The following is a 16,623-nucleotide window of genomic DNA, read 5'->3' as shown; positions in this document are numbered from 1 at the left end:
AGCAGCTGTTGCTGAGCCTTGCGTTGCATATTGGCAACCCTTGTCCGCGTTTGTGCGCCTACAAAGAATAACCATTTGGTGTTCCTTTATCTGCCTAACTTTTCTCACCATTGGATCGTGTCGGATATTAAGCGCGCCCGGGTGCTATACAGACTTTATAATACAAAATCGAGGCATCCCAATCTCGTTAAGAACGGCATTGTCGTAAGCTCTGTCGGCGAGAAGTAGTACTTCCTCTTCGTTGGAAAAGTGTGGCCTCGAAAAATAGTCGTTTGAAGCAGGCAGGATTGGTTTCTGCACCCTCCAAGAACGAAAGTCGAGGACGCAAGCGGTGATGTCAAAAGGAAGATGGCGACACGAGCAGGATGGCGGTCCTTCAGTTTGCTCACGGCCTTCCGCGTCGCCCGGGGAAAGTTGTGGCGAGGTACGACGGGCCGATGAAATTCCTTCGTGACGAAATCTCGGCACTGTGTGCGTATACAGCACTGTGCCGGCGCGTGGATCGTGAGCTGGGGCGCAGAGTTTGGTCGCTTCGTTCGGTATTACAGCGGCTACGTGCTCGGTGCAAAAAAAAAAAATGTTGAGGGCACCTAAGTCTGCTTACGTGCAGGAATGTGAAAGGATGGAACTTTCTAGAACCCGGGTTTTTCTTTTTCCACAGCGCCTGTAGGCTTGCATTTTTTCTGTTTTTATTTTTACTTTTGCTTATTTGTGATTTTTGTTTTCTTTAATTTTATCTATTTGTTATTTATGTTTGATTGCTCATTTTTATTTTTGTTTAGTGCTTATTTTCATTTTGAACATTGATCTTTTTATTCATTATTTGTTTTTACTTCTTTTTACTAATTACTAATTAATGACGAATTAACTACTTAACAGTCACCCATCACTGAATAATTGTTAAGGGTATATGGGTTATTTATGCCATTGATGACGTCATAGTGTGGCAAATTTCGCGGACGGACGGACAACGATGAGCCATTAAAGGCTTTCGCCTTAAAAAAAAAGGCCGTTTACAGCGCACCACTGACACGTAGCATTGAGTACGTGGCCAAGATGGGCTGGAGCCTAAACACGCAACTGAGGAAGCATTCCTTCTCAGAAAAATCGGCATTCGGCGCACCTGTCTGCGCATTATCCGAAGAGCAGCTGCGAACGTTGTGCAAATATCACAGATGTGTTACCCATGTCGGCGTAAGCGTTGGGCGCTTCCAAGTAAGGCAGCACGTGCAGAAGCCAGCCTTTTCGCAACACTGCAAATTAAGAGTAGGGTCTGCTCAAGCAAGCGTCAGGTAGTTCAGTTGTTCAGGGTTGTACGCTTCGGGAGGCACACATTCACTCATGTTGTCTCATTAAAATGAATTTGACAGTACACCTGCCGTTAGTTCCTATCTGTGCGGTGTCGTTGGTACTGTTGTTTGCGCTATTCTTTACAAGTATGTACAGACTAGCCCGCTTTTGACAAAGCCACGGGTGTCGTTCATCCCCTGCGTTAACATTTGCCCTCTTTTATAGGTAGAGCAGAATGGCGACGCTCTTGCAGCTCGAGGGATTTCTATGGTGGCGTTCCTCACCGCCCTGTGAACCGTGACGCATTGATTCCTCTATAGGAATATATTTGTTCGAACCTGTGAGTTCTTCGAATAAATATAGCGTGTTTGGCTCACCAAACAAATATTTCATTCGAACTTAAGAGCGTAATGACGTTTCACGAACATCGGATGGGACGCTGCAATCGCTCCGACATAGACGTGGTGAAAGCAAACAGCGAAATCGCCCACTGTATGGCTTCGAACAGTTTTGTTAACTTTCCTCTCTGTAGCACGTCATAATGAGCATACTCAGCGTCTGCATTCCTACCTTTACACTAGCATCTACAACAACCAGGGGAACGCTTACAATGCCTCGCGGATCCCTATCGACGATACGTGCAGTTGGTGGACAAGAAATTAGCACTGTTATTCAGGCGAACAAAGTGGGGCTTGATGTTAAAACGTCTTACAAATTTCCCTTCGGCTGCGCTTCATCTCCACGACCGCTGTGTTCCGAGGACGGATGTCCGAGGGCCACGACGTCCGACATGCTGACGGGTCACCGCGCTGAAAATGGCGTTCACGTCCGCTACCAAGTCGAGAGGAGCTTTGCCCGTTTCAGCTGCAGCCTGCCGGTTATGTCCGGTGTACCCTGAAAACGAACGAGCTGTAGACTGTCGGTGAGGTCCGGTCGATGTTGAAAACTAGCGAGATTTACACAGCCGGTTAACTCCAGTGGAGCTTGAAAACAGGCGAACTTCAGATTGCCGATTAAGTGCGGTAGGTCTTCAAAAACCAGCCAACTGTAGACTGCCCGTCAAGTCTGGTGCACCTTGAAAACCAGCGAACTCTAGACTTCCGATCAAGTGTGCAAACCATCAAACTGCGTTGAAAGTGCTTTGCATGTTGCAACAAACCGCAATGTACTTCGCGAAGCTCCCCGGAAGCCGTTGGACCTCACGCCTTGTTGAACAACTGGCCACGTCCTGCACTGCTCCAGCGGAGCGCTGAGCAGCCGGGTCGTTTTGTGCGGGTAGAACAAGAGTTTAATTGGAAAGGAACACAAACAGACTGCACCGTCGGTTGCCGTGTGCACACCGCGCATGATGCGTGACGCGTTCATCGCAGCTGCGTGAAAGTTGCACACGACACCATGAACGCGCCCTGCACACGACCCGGGTGGGACATCGAGGCCTGTGTAATGATCAAGGTACTTTGGACTGACACTGTTGATGGGGGATGGGTGCGAAGAATGTAAATGGCCGGCCTCCTCGCGTTCGCAGATGGTTTGCGACACGCCGCTTTTGCAGCTGCGCGATGCGAGGGGTTGCGAAGGCGTACGGGTGTGCCCGCCGCTTGCGCACGGCGCGGAAAAGGTGCAAGAACAGGGACGCCGGCACCAGAATGAGGCAACGACACTCACTGTCGCAGAAATGTGCATGCGCCTTCCTCTTTTAAATGATACATTAGCATTAGAGGAGTCTGCAAGAGGAAATGGTGGGCAGGTGGAAATCTGCCCACCTGGCCGTGAACGAATTTATGTACCATTTCTGGTATAACGAACGTTAGCATGCCACCTCGGACATGACGAACCTTAGTTTGCTACCTTGAATATAACGACCTTTTATGTGTTAACCTCGGACATGACGAGCCTTAGTTTGCCACCTGGAATATAACTACCTTTCATGTGTCAACCTCGGACATGACGAGCCTTAGTTTGCCACCTTGAATATAACGACCTTTCATGTGTTCACCTCGGAAGTTACGAGTCTTAGTACGCCCCTCGGATGTAACAAACTTCCGTCTGTTAATCACTGTAACACAGTAATTATAGCGCGGGAAGAACGCAGGACGAAGACGAGACGGGACAAGCGCTAACTTTCAACACAGTAACTTTCAACACAGCGGATTTGTTGCAGTGCAGAATTAAGCACAGAAATGCCTACGTGCCTTTCAGGAAGGGAGTGGTTTACAAAATTCCACTTTCATGTGGTAGGCACTACACAAGGCAAACGGGCAGGTGTTTGAATGTGCGCCTCCAAGAGCACGAGAATAAAGTGGGAAACCACCACAGACGGCCAATCTTGCAGCCCATTGCAAAAAATGTGACGCAGAACCACTTTGCCATCCTCGGTTCGATACGACCGTCATTTTGTATCGGCACCATAACGACCTGACTAGAGAAATCAAGGAAGCGTGTGTGATAGCACGGGCAGGAGATCAAAGCGTCAGCAGGCCGTCTGTGGCATTATCAAGGAGAGAGCTCCATTTCATGGTATGACGGCATGTGACACTTTTATTATGTTTTTTCAGCTCATTTCCGCCAGCTGTATCAGCTTCGTATATATGCTGCTGGTCTGACATAAATCCGCTGAGTTTAAAGTTAGCGCTTGTCCCGTCTCGTCTTCGTCCTGCGTTCTTCCCGCGCTATGCTTACTGCGTTTCTTGTCTGGGCCTCGGATGTAACGAACTTAGTTTGTCGACCTCGGGTATAACGAACGTTTGGCTGAAGCAGATTCAAACGATCCACTCAGGATGGCCAAACAGTAGTTTTGTCTCGTTTGTGCATCCGCAGGCAATATTTTTTTCATTTCTTCTCATTTTGTTCTCTTCCGTGCGCTGGAGCGTCTAGATCGACGCCCACTGATGGAAATGAAGATTCTCGGCCACTGGCCGCGGCGATCGTCGGCGGTGAAGCCCTCCAAGGAACTGATCCGCTTCTTGAGAACTTTTAGCCTGCACGACAGGCTGTGACTTACCGAACGCTTGCTGACTTTTAATAGTGACTTCAATTTTCTGCTACTCTCTTTTCTCCATTTTGTTATCCCCTCACCCCTTTCCCCCCGTGGAGGGTACCAAACCAATTATTCTTCCGGTTAACCTATCTGCCTTTCCTCTTATTCCTCTTCCTCCTTCCCAATTTGTTGTTCTTCATCGTTTGCTTCATTCATTCGTTCTTGTTAATAATTCAACACTTATCAGCCTTTTGTAGCGTCAGCCGTACAGATTTCCTGACAGGTAAACGGCGTCATGGTGGCCATCGGAGCAGCATTTTGTAACGAGAACAAGCAGCCGAGTACTCCGTCCCGTCTTGCTCATGACAGCTTACTACACCCCATGATTTTACTCAACTGAGAAATTTATAACTGCATAGATTTATACGCATACTTATGCATTTATTTTGTATATCCATTTATTTTGTAGCTACAATCTACCAATAGCCTCCTCTCATTCCCGCGCTCTGTATTTTATCACTTCTCTACCTTCAGTTCATCGTCCTCTCCCCAGCTGCTGTCCAGGTGCCAGAACTGAGCATGGAAGCTAGGGCCACAGGCAACACTTGCTACTGACCTTTTTTTTCGATAACCACTACTAATAATATCAATACCATCCCGTCCGGAGCAACGAAAATATATATTTTTTTTTCCCCGATAACATGCTCCGCATGCGTGTAGCCTCGCTCCCAGCACTCCTCTGCAGCCGTCGTTCCTCGTGTGCCGTTCCTCGTGTGAGCAGGCGCGGACTGGTTCGTCAGCGTCCTCGGCACAGGACTAAGTGCAGAGCTGACAACGCACTTCGCAGGAAAAGGGTGCACATATGAAGAGCGCACATTTGTCCTGGCTAGACAATGCCAGCACTAATAAGCCCATGCCTCCATTGTAAACGAAAATTCGGCCCCGCAGAGAGGATGACACGCACACAGCTTTTGCAGCCTGTGAGCACCAACTTCGCCCCGCTGAAGCGCGTACTCGTTGCGAGAAAAGGCTGCACACGCCACAGGTGGACACCCGGCCGAGCGCAAATATCTTCGCCGCTCTGGACCAACGGAGCGAACGCGGCAACACTGGTGAGACTATAGGAAAGCGTTGCAGCTCGCATAAATGCCACCGCTACCTCCAGGGCGAAGGGATGCAAGGCGCAGCCGTATACAGGCATAACTGAACTGGGGCCCACCAGAAAGGCGCTATAGTAGAAAATAAATCTGCACAGACCATGAGGGGCACTCAAGCCTGATATATTAATGTTGGTCAATAAAGTTGTCGCTAGTGTCGGCAAAAAGCTTTGCCGGTACCGCAAGCTGTGTCCGCTACGTCTCTTGTTAGCTTCTCCTATCGCGGAAGGCCAAGCATTCCTTCGGAGCCTAAATGACCTGGTGGCCGATATGACTCGCATATTCGAAAGCTTTTAGCACAGCGCCAACGTGCTAGCGCATGCATTTTCCGAACCGGCCTACGGTGCTTGCTGCGCATGCGCAGAGACAGGCGTGCGGCCCCGCCTGGCCACTACGCTTGCACGGCCTGACGTGATTTGAAGGTGATCACTTCTGGCTCACTAACGTTGCAGTTTGGGCATGTTGGCATGACATGACACGAAAGTGTAAGCGCGCGCTCAACCAGAAGCGGACGGTGAAGACCGGCGACACACGTCTGGTCGTACGCTTGAGCTTTGGTGCCACTTCAGGCTCACCCTATTCTACTTAAAATGCTCTAGCGCAATGCACTTTTGCAGGAAGGCTGAATGAAATACGCTGACCTTAGCCAGCCACTTGATTCATCTTCGACATTGTTACTGCGCTACTCATGGTTTACACAAACAAGAACGAAACATACAGACAGGGCGCAATGTCTGTGTGTCGTTCTTGTTTGTGCAAACCATGAGTAGCACAATAAGAATGTCGAAGATTACAAACCAACTAGGCCCATTTGAAGCTCTTCTTTGACTGATTCATCTATCCTGCAGAGAATTCTTTAATGGAGAGGAAATAACCATCGCACCAGGAAAACTCCACCTCTCCCTTTCAGCTGAAGCGACACTTTCAAAACGCGTTCAACAGTACTTCTCTAAGTAAGATTGCAAAGAAGATCGGCAGCAGGTGCAGCCACACCGCACAGCGCGAAACGTTCAGGACGCAAGTAGGTCGAGTCTGCACCTGCGATTTCCAGCTCTGCCAAGCCTACAACCCTAGTTGATTATAAAAGTTTTTCTCTGTCTTCTCGGCTGGCCTTGGCCCTGCCAATAAAGCCCATTTTCAGCAAAATTTATCATTTTACCCGTTTTGCGTCGAATGAAATCATTTCTTATCTGGCGATTATCCCATTCGATTCGCGTTGCCGGGCTGCAGGGCGCATTTTCGCCCTGAGCGTCATTAGTGCATCTCGGTTTTCTCCCTGCGCACTTCATCCTCAGATACGCATTCGTCTCAGTACACTGTAAACGCTTCACTTCGAACTTTCTCTGTAAATCCAATTGCCCCGCTATCCTCGTGGCGCATTCTTCGCGGAATTTTCACCACCTGTGGCTCTTATCTCATAGCCCACATGTAGCTTCCACAGACAATTAGCCCCACATACTGTCTACAGCCATGTCTCTCTTTGCGCTCCGAATAGCTTCCTCTATCACTTATTGTGAACACCAGTGAAACATGCATTACATTCAGATTTGTTTTTACTTCAGTGAACCTGAGTTCTTGTTTACGCTTTGTATTTTCTATTGATTCGCTGGGTGTACTCTGGACTTCTGCGCACGCTCAGAAGTATGTGTATGATTTGGATCTTCAACGCCGCTTCCCTGGAGCCCTCGAAGCATTCAGAATAGATATTCGCGGCGGGGAGAGCGGCAAAGTGTAAGAGCGTTCCGGGCAGCTTCAACTTACTCATTTTCGGACACCCTCGCTGCGTACTTGGCGACTTCACTGCAAGGTCTGTGATGAACGTCTATGCAACTAGGCGGCCCGAAGACGAGAAAATCTTCCGGCGCAGACCTCGCAAGCAACGCGCATGGGAAACGTGGTCCTAATACTGTCCAGTTAGAGCTAGGAGTGTGCACGGTTCGCCGAGCTATACCACGCTTCCTTTTCGAGATCATATTTTGATTTCGCTCGTTCACGCTCACTCCGGCCTCGGCGAAACAAGCCCTAGACCGCAGCCTGCTGTGTAGATTGTTTCCACCGGATGCTTTCCGAAGGCAGGTCTTTGTTCAGCCGGGGAAGCCTTTTCAATAGCGGCGAGCTACATAAAAGGCAGCAAGAACCGGCCGCCAATGCGCGCAGCGGCTAGGAGAGCATTTCGCCTTTCTTCTATCTTTTGGATCTGCAGCTGTTCTGCCAGAGCTAATTACACGCTTTTGCATTGGCAGGACAAAAAAAAAGTTGAGTTACGCTGTTGTATGCGCAAAAAAATAATTGATGCCTGTGCGAACGAACAAGAGGAAAGATATTGGTGGGAACAACAACATGTTCGAGCCGACAAATGGCCACTGGATTGCGGCAAGTAGTCAGTCTCGCGAAATATTGTGTTGATAATCTTGCTTTCCTTGAACTTGTGTGTGTTGCGCTGAGTTTTATGGCACGTAAGCAACTGAGGCTACCGTGCGTCAGACACGAGGCTAAAACTATGTTTGTTTATTTATCTGACTAGTTTTCCAGTTTTGTTTTGCTCTTTTAAATACCTATAAATTCAGGACAAATTCAACAAGACCATTTTCACCTAAGAGCAGCGTTGGATGGAACGGTATGTGTTCACTGTAAAGCAGAGCAAAACGCCTTTTCCTCAGTGTTTCCAGTTTTCTCCGTGAAATTAAACGGGGTTCACTGTTAGCTCATCCTTGTGTTGTTTTGTCAGTGCAAAGTTGTGCGTAAGGTGTGCACCCTATAGGTGTGAACCCTATACGAAGACTGCAGCGAATCATTTCCTTGAAACGATCCTTGTGCATGCAAGGCTTCCATTCACCTAAAACTGGCTTTACTAAGTGCAGTTTATTATTTACTTCGTTACTGCACGTGGACTGCGTTTTTTTTTCTTAACTTATGATGTACTAATTTCATGAAATCTTTAAATGGCGTATTCACTTTCTTTATTTGCTTGCCACGAGCTTGAGCAGCGCACAAGACTTCGCATTTATTTCCACATTGCTCGAAATCCAGCAGTGTGTGTTGTTTTTTTTCTCGAGCTATCGCTGTTTTATTATGTATGGTGTCACAAAGTAGAGGAGTGATTGCATTTCTAGACCGAATAACTGCGAGCATGCTTAGCGGGTCTGTGCAATTTGTGCTGTTTGCGAGGTTCTCGTTTAGTATTTTTTTCTACGGCCACACAGACGGCGTAACTTTCGGCAGTGAAGCCGGATGTACGGTTGAAGTCGTGCTGTTTCCCCCCTCCCCATATTAAACTCACCACAGAAGAAGCCACATTTTGGAGGCGAATACAAACGAATAAATTCCTAACCTGTACTTGTACAGCTTCATTCACCCTTCCAAATACCGCCCCTTCTGTCCATGGTGCGGCGATAAGCCTACGCTGTTTCACATTTCCTGGAATTGTCCCCAAAAACCACCTCATCTAATACCCCTGTCACACGGGCACTTTCGATCCTCATTGAGTCAATGCTCATCGAACTCAATGCAGATCGACGGTTGTCACACGGCCACTTTCAAGCGCAATCGAGCTCGATCCTGCTTGACTCGATGCCGATTCCTCAAGAGTGCTTGAGGTTCCAAGCACAATCGAGAACACTCACTCGCTCTCATGAAGCTATAAAAATAAACACAAGTTAACAAAACCAAACCACAATTGTTGTTGTTGTGATTGATTAAAATGTAATACAGAACATTTTTCAGGTACTATGCCTTCTTATATGCAAGCATATGAAAATAATCTCTACACCACGCTCCAAGCTTCGCCGTCAGTGTAAACAAAGATGGCGTCCTCCTGCTCGTCGGCGCGGAAACTGTGGAGCGAGCGCGAGACAGCCGCTCTCATCGACTGCTGGCAGGACCGCCTAAATGATTTGCGGCGACAGAAGAGAAACGCCGCCGTCTATGCAGAAATCGCGGAGGCGTTGTGGGCCCTTGGGTTGCATCGCACAGCAGCAGAGGTGCGCCACAAAAACCTGGCGCAGATACGCAATGTACCGATTTGGCTACGGATTTGGCTGCCGCTGCCCCCGACTGCACAGTGTTGCCGGACATCGCCTTGTTATGGCTGTCGGCGGAACATTTGGCGCCACCTAACACACATGAGGGAAACTTCTCAATGAGCATTGAAAATGCCGTGTAGCACCGGATGTTTCGAGCGTGCTCGAAAATCCCGATGCAGATCGAGCTCAATGAGGATCGAAAGTGCCCGTGTGACAGGGGTATAAAAACATTACAGACATCATACGAGAAGTGGGAGGCAGCCCTGACCAGCAATGGTCTGGAGGACCAGTGTCGCATCATCAGACTGGCCCAGGCATCCGCCCAAGCCACCGGAGTCCTGAACTGAGGAGTCCGCCTATACCTGACTCGTAGAACACTTCAATGAAATAATAAATGTTTTATCTCTCTCTCTCTCTCTCTCCCAATTCCCTCGTACCACTGCGCTTCCAACGTAAGCATCCTTTTTTGAACTGTCAGTATAAAAATCAGTTAAGCCATCGTATTTTTTCACGAGTGAAGGAAATTCTGCTATGATATGTAGTTGTGGAGTTCGTTTCTTTACGGAGAGTGAAACAAATTGTACTATATGGAGGTAGTGGATCTCGTCTTTGCGCAATGCCAGGTAAAGTATGCCGAGATTCTGGCACATTACTTCAAATCGCAAAAGCAGCGGTTTGGTGGCTTGAGGTTTGTTGTTGAATATTATTCTAGAAGTACACTTCGTTACAACTGGATAGCCGGTGTGTTCTAGTAGAGATCTTACTTTAAGGATACATGCTCAAGTCAGAGCGGTTCTCACTTCAAGCGGGGGTTCATTTGTTTCTACGTAGAGGCTGACTATGGGAGATGTTTTGCATGCGCCGCACAAGAGGCGCAGGCCTGAGTTATGTGCTGGATCCATTTTTTTTAGGTACGACGGTCTTGCTGAACCGTACGCAATGCGCCCATAATCTAAGTAGGAACGTACCAAAGAGCGATAAATGTGCTCAAGGCATGTTTTATCAGACCCCCAATGTTTCCTTGTGAGCACTTTGAGTATGTTCAGAGATCGGGAGGCTCTCTTTTAGCGTGTTCGTGCCAGGTAGGAATGTGAGTTTTTGTCAAACGTTATGCCTAAAAATTTATGTTCTTGTTTTACTGGAACTGCCATTTCATTTAAGTGCACAGTGTGATGATGATAATAATAATAATAATAATAATAATAATAATAATAATAATAATAATAATAATAATAATGTCCTTTAATCCTGCAACAGAATAGAGAAAGGACGTAGGTAGTGAGAAAAAAAAGCGAGGTAGTTTGAGTTCTCACCATCTCTGAGGCAACGGCATGAGCAAGAAGCACAATTCAACACTCTCTATATATCAGCTACACAAGTAATGAAAACTAAAAAACCAAAATGCAACGAAGGAAATACACAATACAGGCCTTCATATTACAAGTGGTTGTCATGGTGGTTCTCATGTTCAAGGGTAGCCGCAATCAAATAACATTTTCAGTGATAAACTTCGAGCTCTCAAAATTTGAGCCCAAATAACATCTACATTTAAACCAATGAGCCTGTTTAACAGTAATAGAAGTTAAGCAAATATTAACAGGCCATAATTTGTTCGCAGCTGCATTTAAACACAATTTTTCAGTTAGCCTCACTCCAGTGATTCCAGATACCATAGCCACAACATCACAAGCCACATTAGACTCCAGTGTGGCTTGTGATGTTGTGGCTATGGTACCTGGAATCCCTGGACTGAGGCTAACTGAGGAATTGCGTTTAAATGCAGTTGTGGTTTAGTTCTGCAATATTTAATTAACCTGCAATTGTAGAGATTCTGCACGTTTACAATACCGAATGTGCTAGATAAATACTTGGTTGTATGTTCATCAGGTAGACCATAGATTATTCTAAGCATCCTTTTTTCAAGCACTGATAATCTTTGTATGCTTGTGTCTGTTGTGGTGGCCCATATCAGGGTACAGTAACCTAAGTGAGAACAGAATAAGACCCAATACAAAACTAATTTTATTGTTTGCGGCAATATGTTCCTGTGGCGATAAATGAGCCTGACATATCTTAATAATTTTGATATTACATTATGGATATGTTCATCTGACTGCATACATACATACTGAGCATCTCTCGGCTGCTGAACCCAAGGTCATGGGTTCGATCCCGGCCGCGTTGGCCGCGTTTCGATGGAGGCGAAATACTAGGTGCCGGTGTACTATGCGACGCCAGTGTACGTTAAAGATCAACAGGTGGTCTAAATTATTCCGGGACTCCCCACTGCGGCCCGTCTTTTTCTGTCTTCTTCCTTACACTCCCCCTTTCCCTCACGCCGTGGTTGAGGTGTTCAGCAAGAAGTGATGGGCGTTTTTCTTGTGGTACTTTATTGGCAAAACGCGGCTTGGCCGACTTGGCGAGAGCCGCTCGATTCCCACCCGTCGAGTCGCAACGGGTCGGGAACAGATGCAGCGGTCGAACCAGCGCTTCAGTGTCCGCATGCGATCCGCACCGATAGCTGCAGTAGCCTCTTGCGACGGAAAGGTCACCGACCTCTTCTAGAATACGCTTCAGCATTGATTATGCTGGCAGGGCAGCTTCAGTAAATCTGGCCTTGATAACCGGGGCCATGGCTCATATGTGTGAAGGGGACGGGAGAGGAGGCGCCGCCGTGGGTCGAGATGCCTCGCGCATCCGCGCCGCTCGTCGATGACTTGATATGCCTCACACCTGCGAGGCGCGGCATCATCAAAACGGCTAGTCGCTCAGCTCTATCTCTCTTTCTCTCGTTGCCTCTGCGCTGCCATTTTGAATTCACTTCTCTTTTGTAAAGAATAAAATCAGTCTGCTCGGAATCTCCACGCTGTTAGCGCGCCTCTCTTCATCCTGCAACGAGGACAAAGCCCTGGCTACATGTAGCTCTCGCTCGTCTCATGTACTGCAATGAAGTGAAGTAGCAGTCACTGACCATAGTCGAAAAAAGAAAGACGTTTCGAAACCCGTACGGGTTTCTTGTTCACAGTGAGCAGGACAAGAGCGGTGGTGAATTTATATCCGGAGAATGTGACGTAAAGATCGGGCGTAGATGCCTGGCATGGGGCCAGCGTTCTTGTTTAATGTTGCTTGTGATGTTTGGATGAATAGCGATTCCAGCAGAAGGCGCGTCGTCAGGTTTCTTTCCTTAGATAAGATGGAGGCATTGCCCCAGTCAATCTGGTGGCCAGTGTCGTGCGCATGACCCGCCAGCGCAACGTATAGCGCTAGTTTATGTAATCTCTTCCGTCATAAACAGCATGAGGTACTTTTATTATGCGTAGTTTATATAATCTCTTCCGTCATCAACAGCAAGAGGTACTTTTCTTATGCGTAGTTTATATAGTCTTTTCCGTCATAAACAGCAAGAGGTACTTTTCTTATGCGTAGTTTATATAGTCTTTTCCGTCATCAACAGCAGGGGGTACTTTTCTTATGCGTAGTTTATATAGTCTTTTCCGTCATCAACAGCAGGGGGTACTTTTCTTATGCGTAGTTTATATAGTCTCTTCCGTCATCAACAAGAAGCGGTACTTTTCTTATGCGTAGTTTATATAGTCTTTTCCGTCATCAACAGCAGGGGGTACTCTTCTTATGCGTAGTTTATATAGTCTTTTCCGTCATCAACAGCAAGAGGTACTTTTCTTATGCGTAGTTTATATAGTCTTTTCCGTCATCAACAGCAAGAGGTACTTTTCCTATGCGTAGTTTATATAGTCTTTTCCGTCATCAACAGCAAGGGGTACTTTTCTTATGCGTATAGCTTGACGATGATAGAGTTAATATACTGACTTCGAGTTGCGACCCCTTAATGGCAATCAGTGTTAAGTATTAACAGCTATAACTATAACTGAAAAAGTAATAGCGCCCAAACGCAGAGCCGCCGCTAGCGATGCTCTGTTTCGCACGATTTCTGGTTGAATACTCGCTCAGGTAGTGAATATTCAAAATATTCCATTCGTATTTGATTCAGTTCTCACACTATTCGATTCGATTCGCCCACCCCTGACAGGTATGATCGTTGACCAGTTTCTTTTTTCGGTGCGTCACCAGCAGCTCTCGCTTTATACGTGTTGTCGACCTAAAATAAGTCTCTAAATGACTGTCAGTTGCGGTTTGTCTTTTCGCATGGGCAGTGCAACGCCGTTAGATGGTGTGAAGAGCTCCTCACAGATTTGCGCACAAAATGTTGAAGCAGGCTTCGTTGGTTGCCATGGGTTACCTGAGGTACAACCTAATCGTTTGTGCCACATTCCTGCTCTACCGTGTCATTTGTCGTGACTGGGCTTCCTTAAGCGCAATCTGAAAATTGCCCCAAATGCGTGCAAGCTCCCAGCATATAACATGTCGCAGAAGCTTCGTAATGTTCCCTCTTTTTTTTTTTTCAATGAAGCTCAGTTGAAGGTCAGCGCTGCGATCGTCTTCCTCACTGTACGTCCTCGTCTGTGTGCGCTGTTTGAACCTGCACCGGGCACGCAAGCTGTATGAAGGTTTACGTAGCGAAAATGCAGTTCACGTTTGACTCAGTGCAACTCAGCTGAGTGCTGACTAAACTCTGGCCTGAGATATTACTCACGAATATTATCGAGAATGCCCAATCATGTTCTTTGAATGAAGTCCGTTACGTTGACTTTATCGTGCACGCCGTGTACAAAGCTGTCAAGATGGCCACATCGGCATAGCATGACGAAGTTTCTGCTATTTCAACGTCGTCAACATCTGTCTCTCCAGCCGTATCTCATTTTTTCACAGAGCACAAGTTGATTATTCGAAGCAAGCTTAGCGTGCATCGAGTACTGTCACGCTCAAAATGGGCTGCAACGCGTCCGGAGTGAATCATTTTAGTTTACGCTCGATACGAAATCAATGATAGCTCATACAGCGCACGCAACTTGCACAGACACTGAGGGTACTCTCTGTTCCTTTCATCGAGTGCTAAATGCGTAAATTTTCGGAAACGTTTGGGCTCACACTGCTTCGTGAACTGAGCTCCTAGCGCATCTTGTGCGCTGTGCACCCATACTGCGAGCGATTACTCCTTGCCAGCCATGCACAGCAGTGCCTAATGTGGATTGTCAATAGCTGCGAGGACCAAGTGAGATCAATGATTTTCAAACCGCCACAGATGCAGTCAACGCTCAAAAGATAGCGATTACACAGAATGGCAAACGGCTGTTCTTGATCAGACAGAATGCGGCAGCGACCGGCCACACAAGCAATCATTGCGGCCTTGATCCGACCAGATCGTAGGTGGCGCTACGTGTCCTATATGGCGGTGCTCTAGTTATCGTCGTTATTTTGTGGATACCATCGTGCTATATTCGAACAATTTCTTATAAGCTAGAACATTAATTTCTCCCAGTTTTATACGTCAACTTATGAGCTTTTGCGCTGTAATCTTTTTGTGCATATTTTTTGTTAGTTTCAGGTGATTCCCCCTTTCTTTACAACATATATTCGGTATGTTGCGACTGATGCTGCGGGCCAGTCAAGCTGTCCAAAGGCAGCTTTTTCTAGCAGCTACTCTCCATCTGGAAACATCTAGGTGACAAATAAACTGATTTGATTTGATGTGAACTGTGTACTACGTTGATACATTGTGACGAGAATTTCAGGGCGCCTACGGCTTTTCAAACGCCTCCGAGGAATAATACGGTGTGGCCTCTGCTGCGCCGCCACACTGAACCGGAACAAGGATAGTGCGAATCGGAACAGGTGCAACTTGATGCGAGAGGGCAGCCACACTAAGAGCGACCACGGAATAAAGGTATCATCTGAAGCAGCTGTCTGTTGCATCCCAGGGACAACGCGAGGCACATATTCACGACACACGGTAGGAAATAGCACACAAAGCTAGACTATATTTTCCTTTTTTTTTTTATCTGCTAGCTCCTTTCGAGTTCCAATTGCATGTGTTTGGCTGGCCTTCAAAGAACAGAGGGGCCACTAAAAGCGAAATCACGAAAGCCGCGGATTAAAGCTCCTGGCTGGATCGCTGGAAACCGACGAAATATGGCGACAAGACGACGACACGTATGAATATGCCAAGATAAATAGCCCACGAAGTCACGTTTTTTTTTTCTTTTTACCAAGTGCATACTTTTTGCGGAACTTATGCAACCTTCATTTCGTTATGCGGCAGCTGCCAGGCAGGGCGGCACCCCAAACCACGTGCGTGAATTCAACGTCACTGCAGCATGTTTTTGATGCTGCGCGCTGCCACATCTTCACACAATGCAGCTGTGCAGCGTTAATTGCAGTGGATAAGGGGCAAGAAGCGGGCGCACGGGTGCGTTTCCACGTATACCGCCGGATCATGTTTGTCACGACACAAGCACATGAAAGCAGTGGATTCTTTTTGCTTGACAGAAGCATACAGCATAGCTGATGTCAGGAAAATGTTGCTATGCTAGCTCAGTCAGCTTACAGGCCTGTGTTGGCTGGTGAGCGCAGAACTCTGCTCTCGTAGAAGCCGTCGCATACTGCCGTAAAGCAAGTATCCGTGCAAATTTCACATAGGCGCTGGTTTGGTACAGTAGGCGCTCCATAATAATGCCACGAAGCGTGCTTTCGTACCGGGACGAGAGCTCCGCCGCATCGAGGAAGGGGACCAGCAGGTGTCGATGAGACGCATTGATCAACTTGATTTATTAAATATAGATCCGAACCATTAGTTACACTTACAAACTGAGACGAAATATATGAGGTCACATTGAAAAACAGTCACGCGCAACATCTTCGGAGCGGAGGTCCCGAGCAACAGCTGGAAGGCAGCCGTTCCTCTCTCGAGTCCCCTTGGCTTTGAAGAACCCGCTCTTAAATAGTAGCTGTAATAGTAGTAGTAGTAGTAGTAGTAGTAGTAGTAGTAGTAGTAGTAGTAGTAGTAGTAATTGCTTATGTTAAAATAATGATAAAAAATAAGGAAAAAATTTTTGATAGCCCCGGCATCTGCCATCGATACTGAAGCACCTCAGCTGGGGCAGCGGAAATAAAGGATAGCAGGCAGAATGGAGAAATGAAATGAAAGAGGTGAGGGGACAGGAAGAGGGGATAGGTGAAGAGGCAATATACACAAACTATTTACACAATAGGAAATGTGTCCAGGTTGTGTGCGGCTCTTAAATGTAGTAGTAGTAAGTGT

General features: G+C 47.1%; 1 protein-coding gene across 3 annotated transcripts in view; it reads right to left on the bottom strand.

The window, feature by feature from the left end:
* Positions 1–16,623, bottom strand: part of LOC144129339 (proton-coupled zinc antiporter SLC30A2-like) — a 73,337-nt gene that overhangs the window by 36,298 nt on the left and 20,416 nt on the right. The window contains exon 2 of one of the 3 annotated variants that reach the window (XM_077663386.1): positions 2,003–2,184. The exons of the other annotated variants lie outside the window; for them this stretch is intronic. Within the exon in view, the coding sequence (XP_077519512.1) occupies positions 2,003–2,082 (80 nt within the window). The 5' untranslated portion in view covers positions 2,083–2,184. The remainder of the gene's footprint in view (positions 1–2,002; positions 2,185–16,623) is intronic. 3 annotated transcript variants of the gene reach the window in all.

The sequence above is a fragment of the Amblyomma americanum genome, chromosome 4 (genome assembly GCF_052857255.1).
Source record: "Amblyomma americanum isolate KBUSLIRL-KWMA chromosome 4, ASM5285725v1, whole genome shotgun sequence".
NCBI classification, from domain to species: domain Eukaryota; kingdom Metazoa; phylum Arthropoda; class Arachnida; order Ixodida; family Ixodidae; genus Amblyomma; species Amblyomma americanum.
This window is presented reverse-complemented; position numbering and strand designations above follow the sequence as displayed.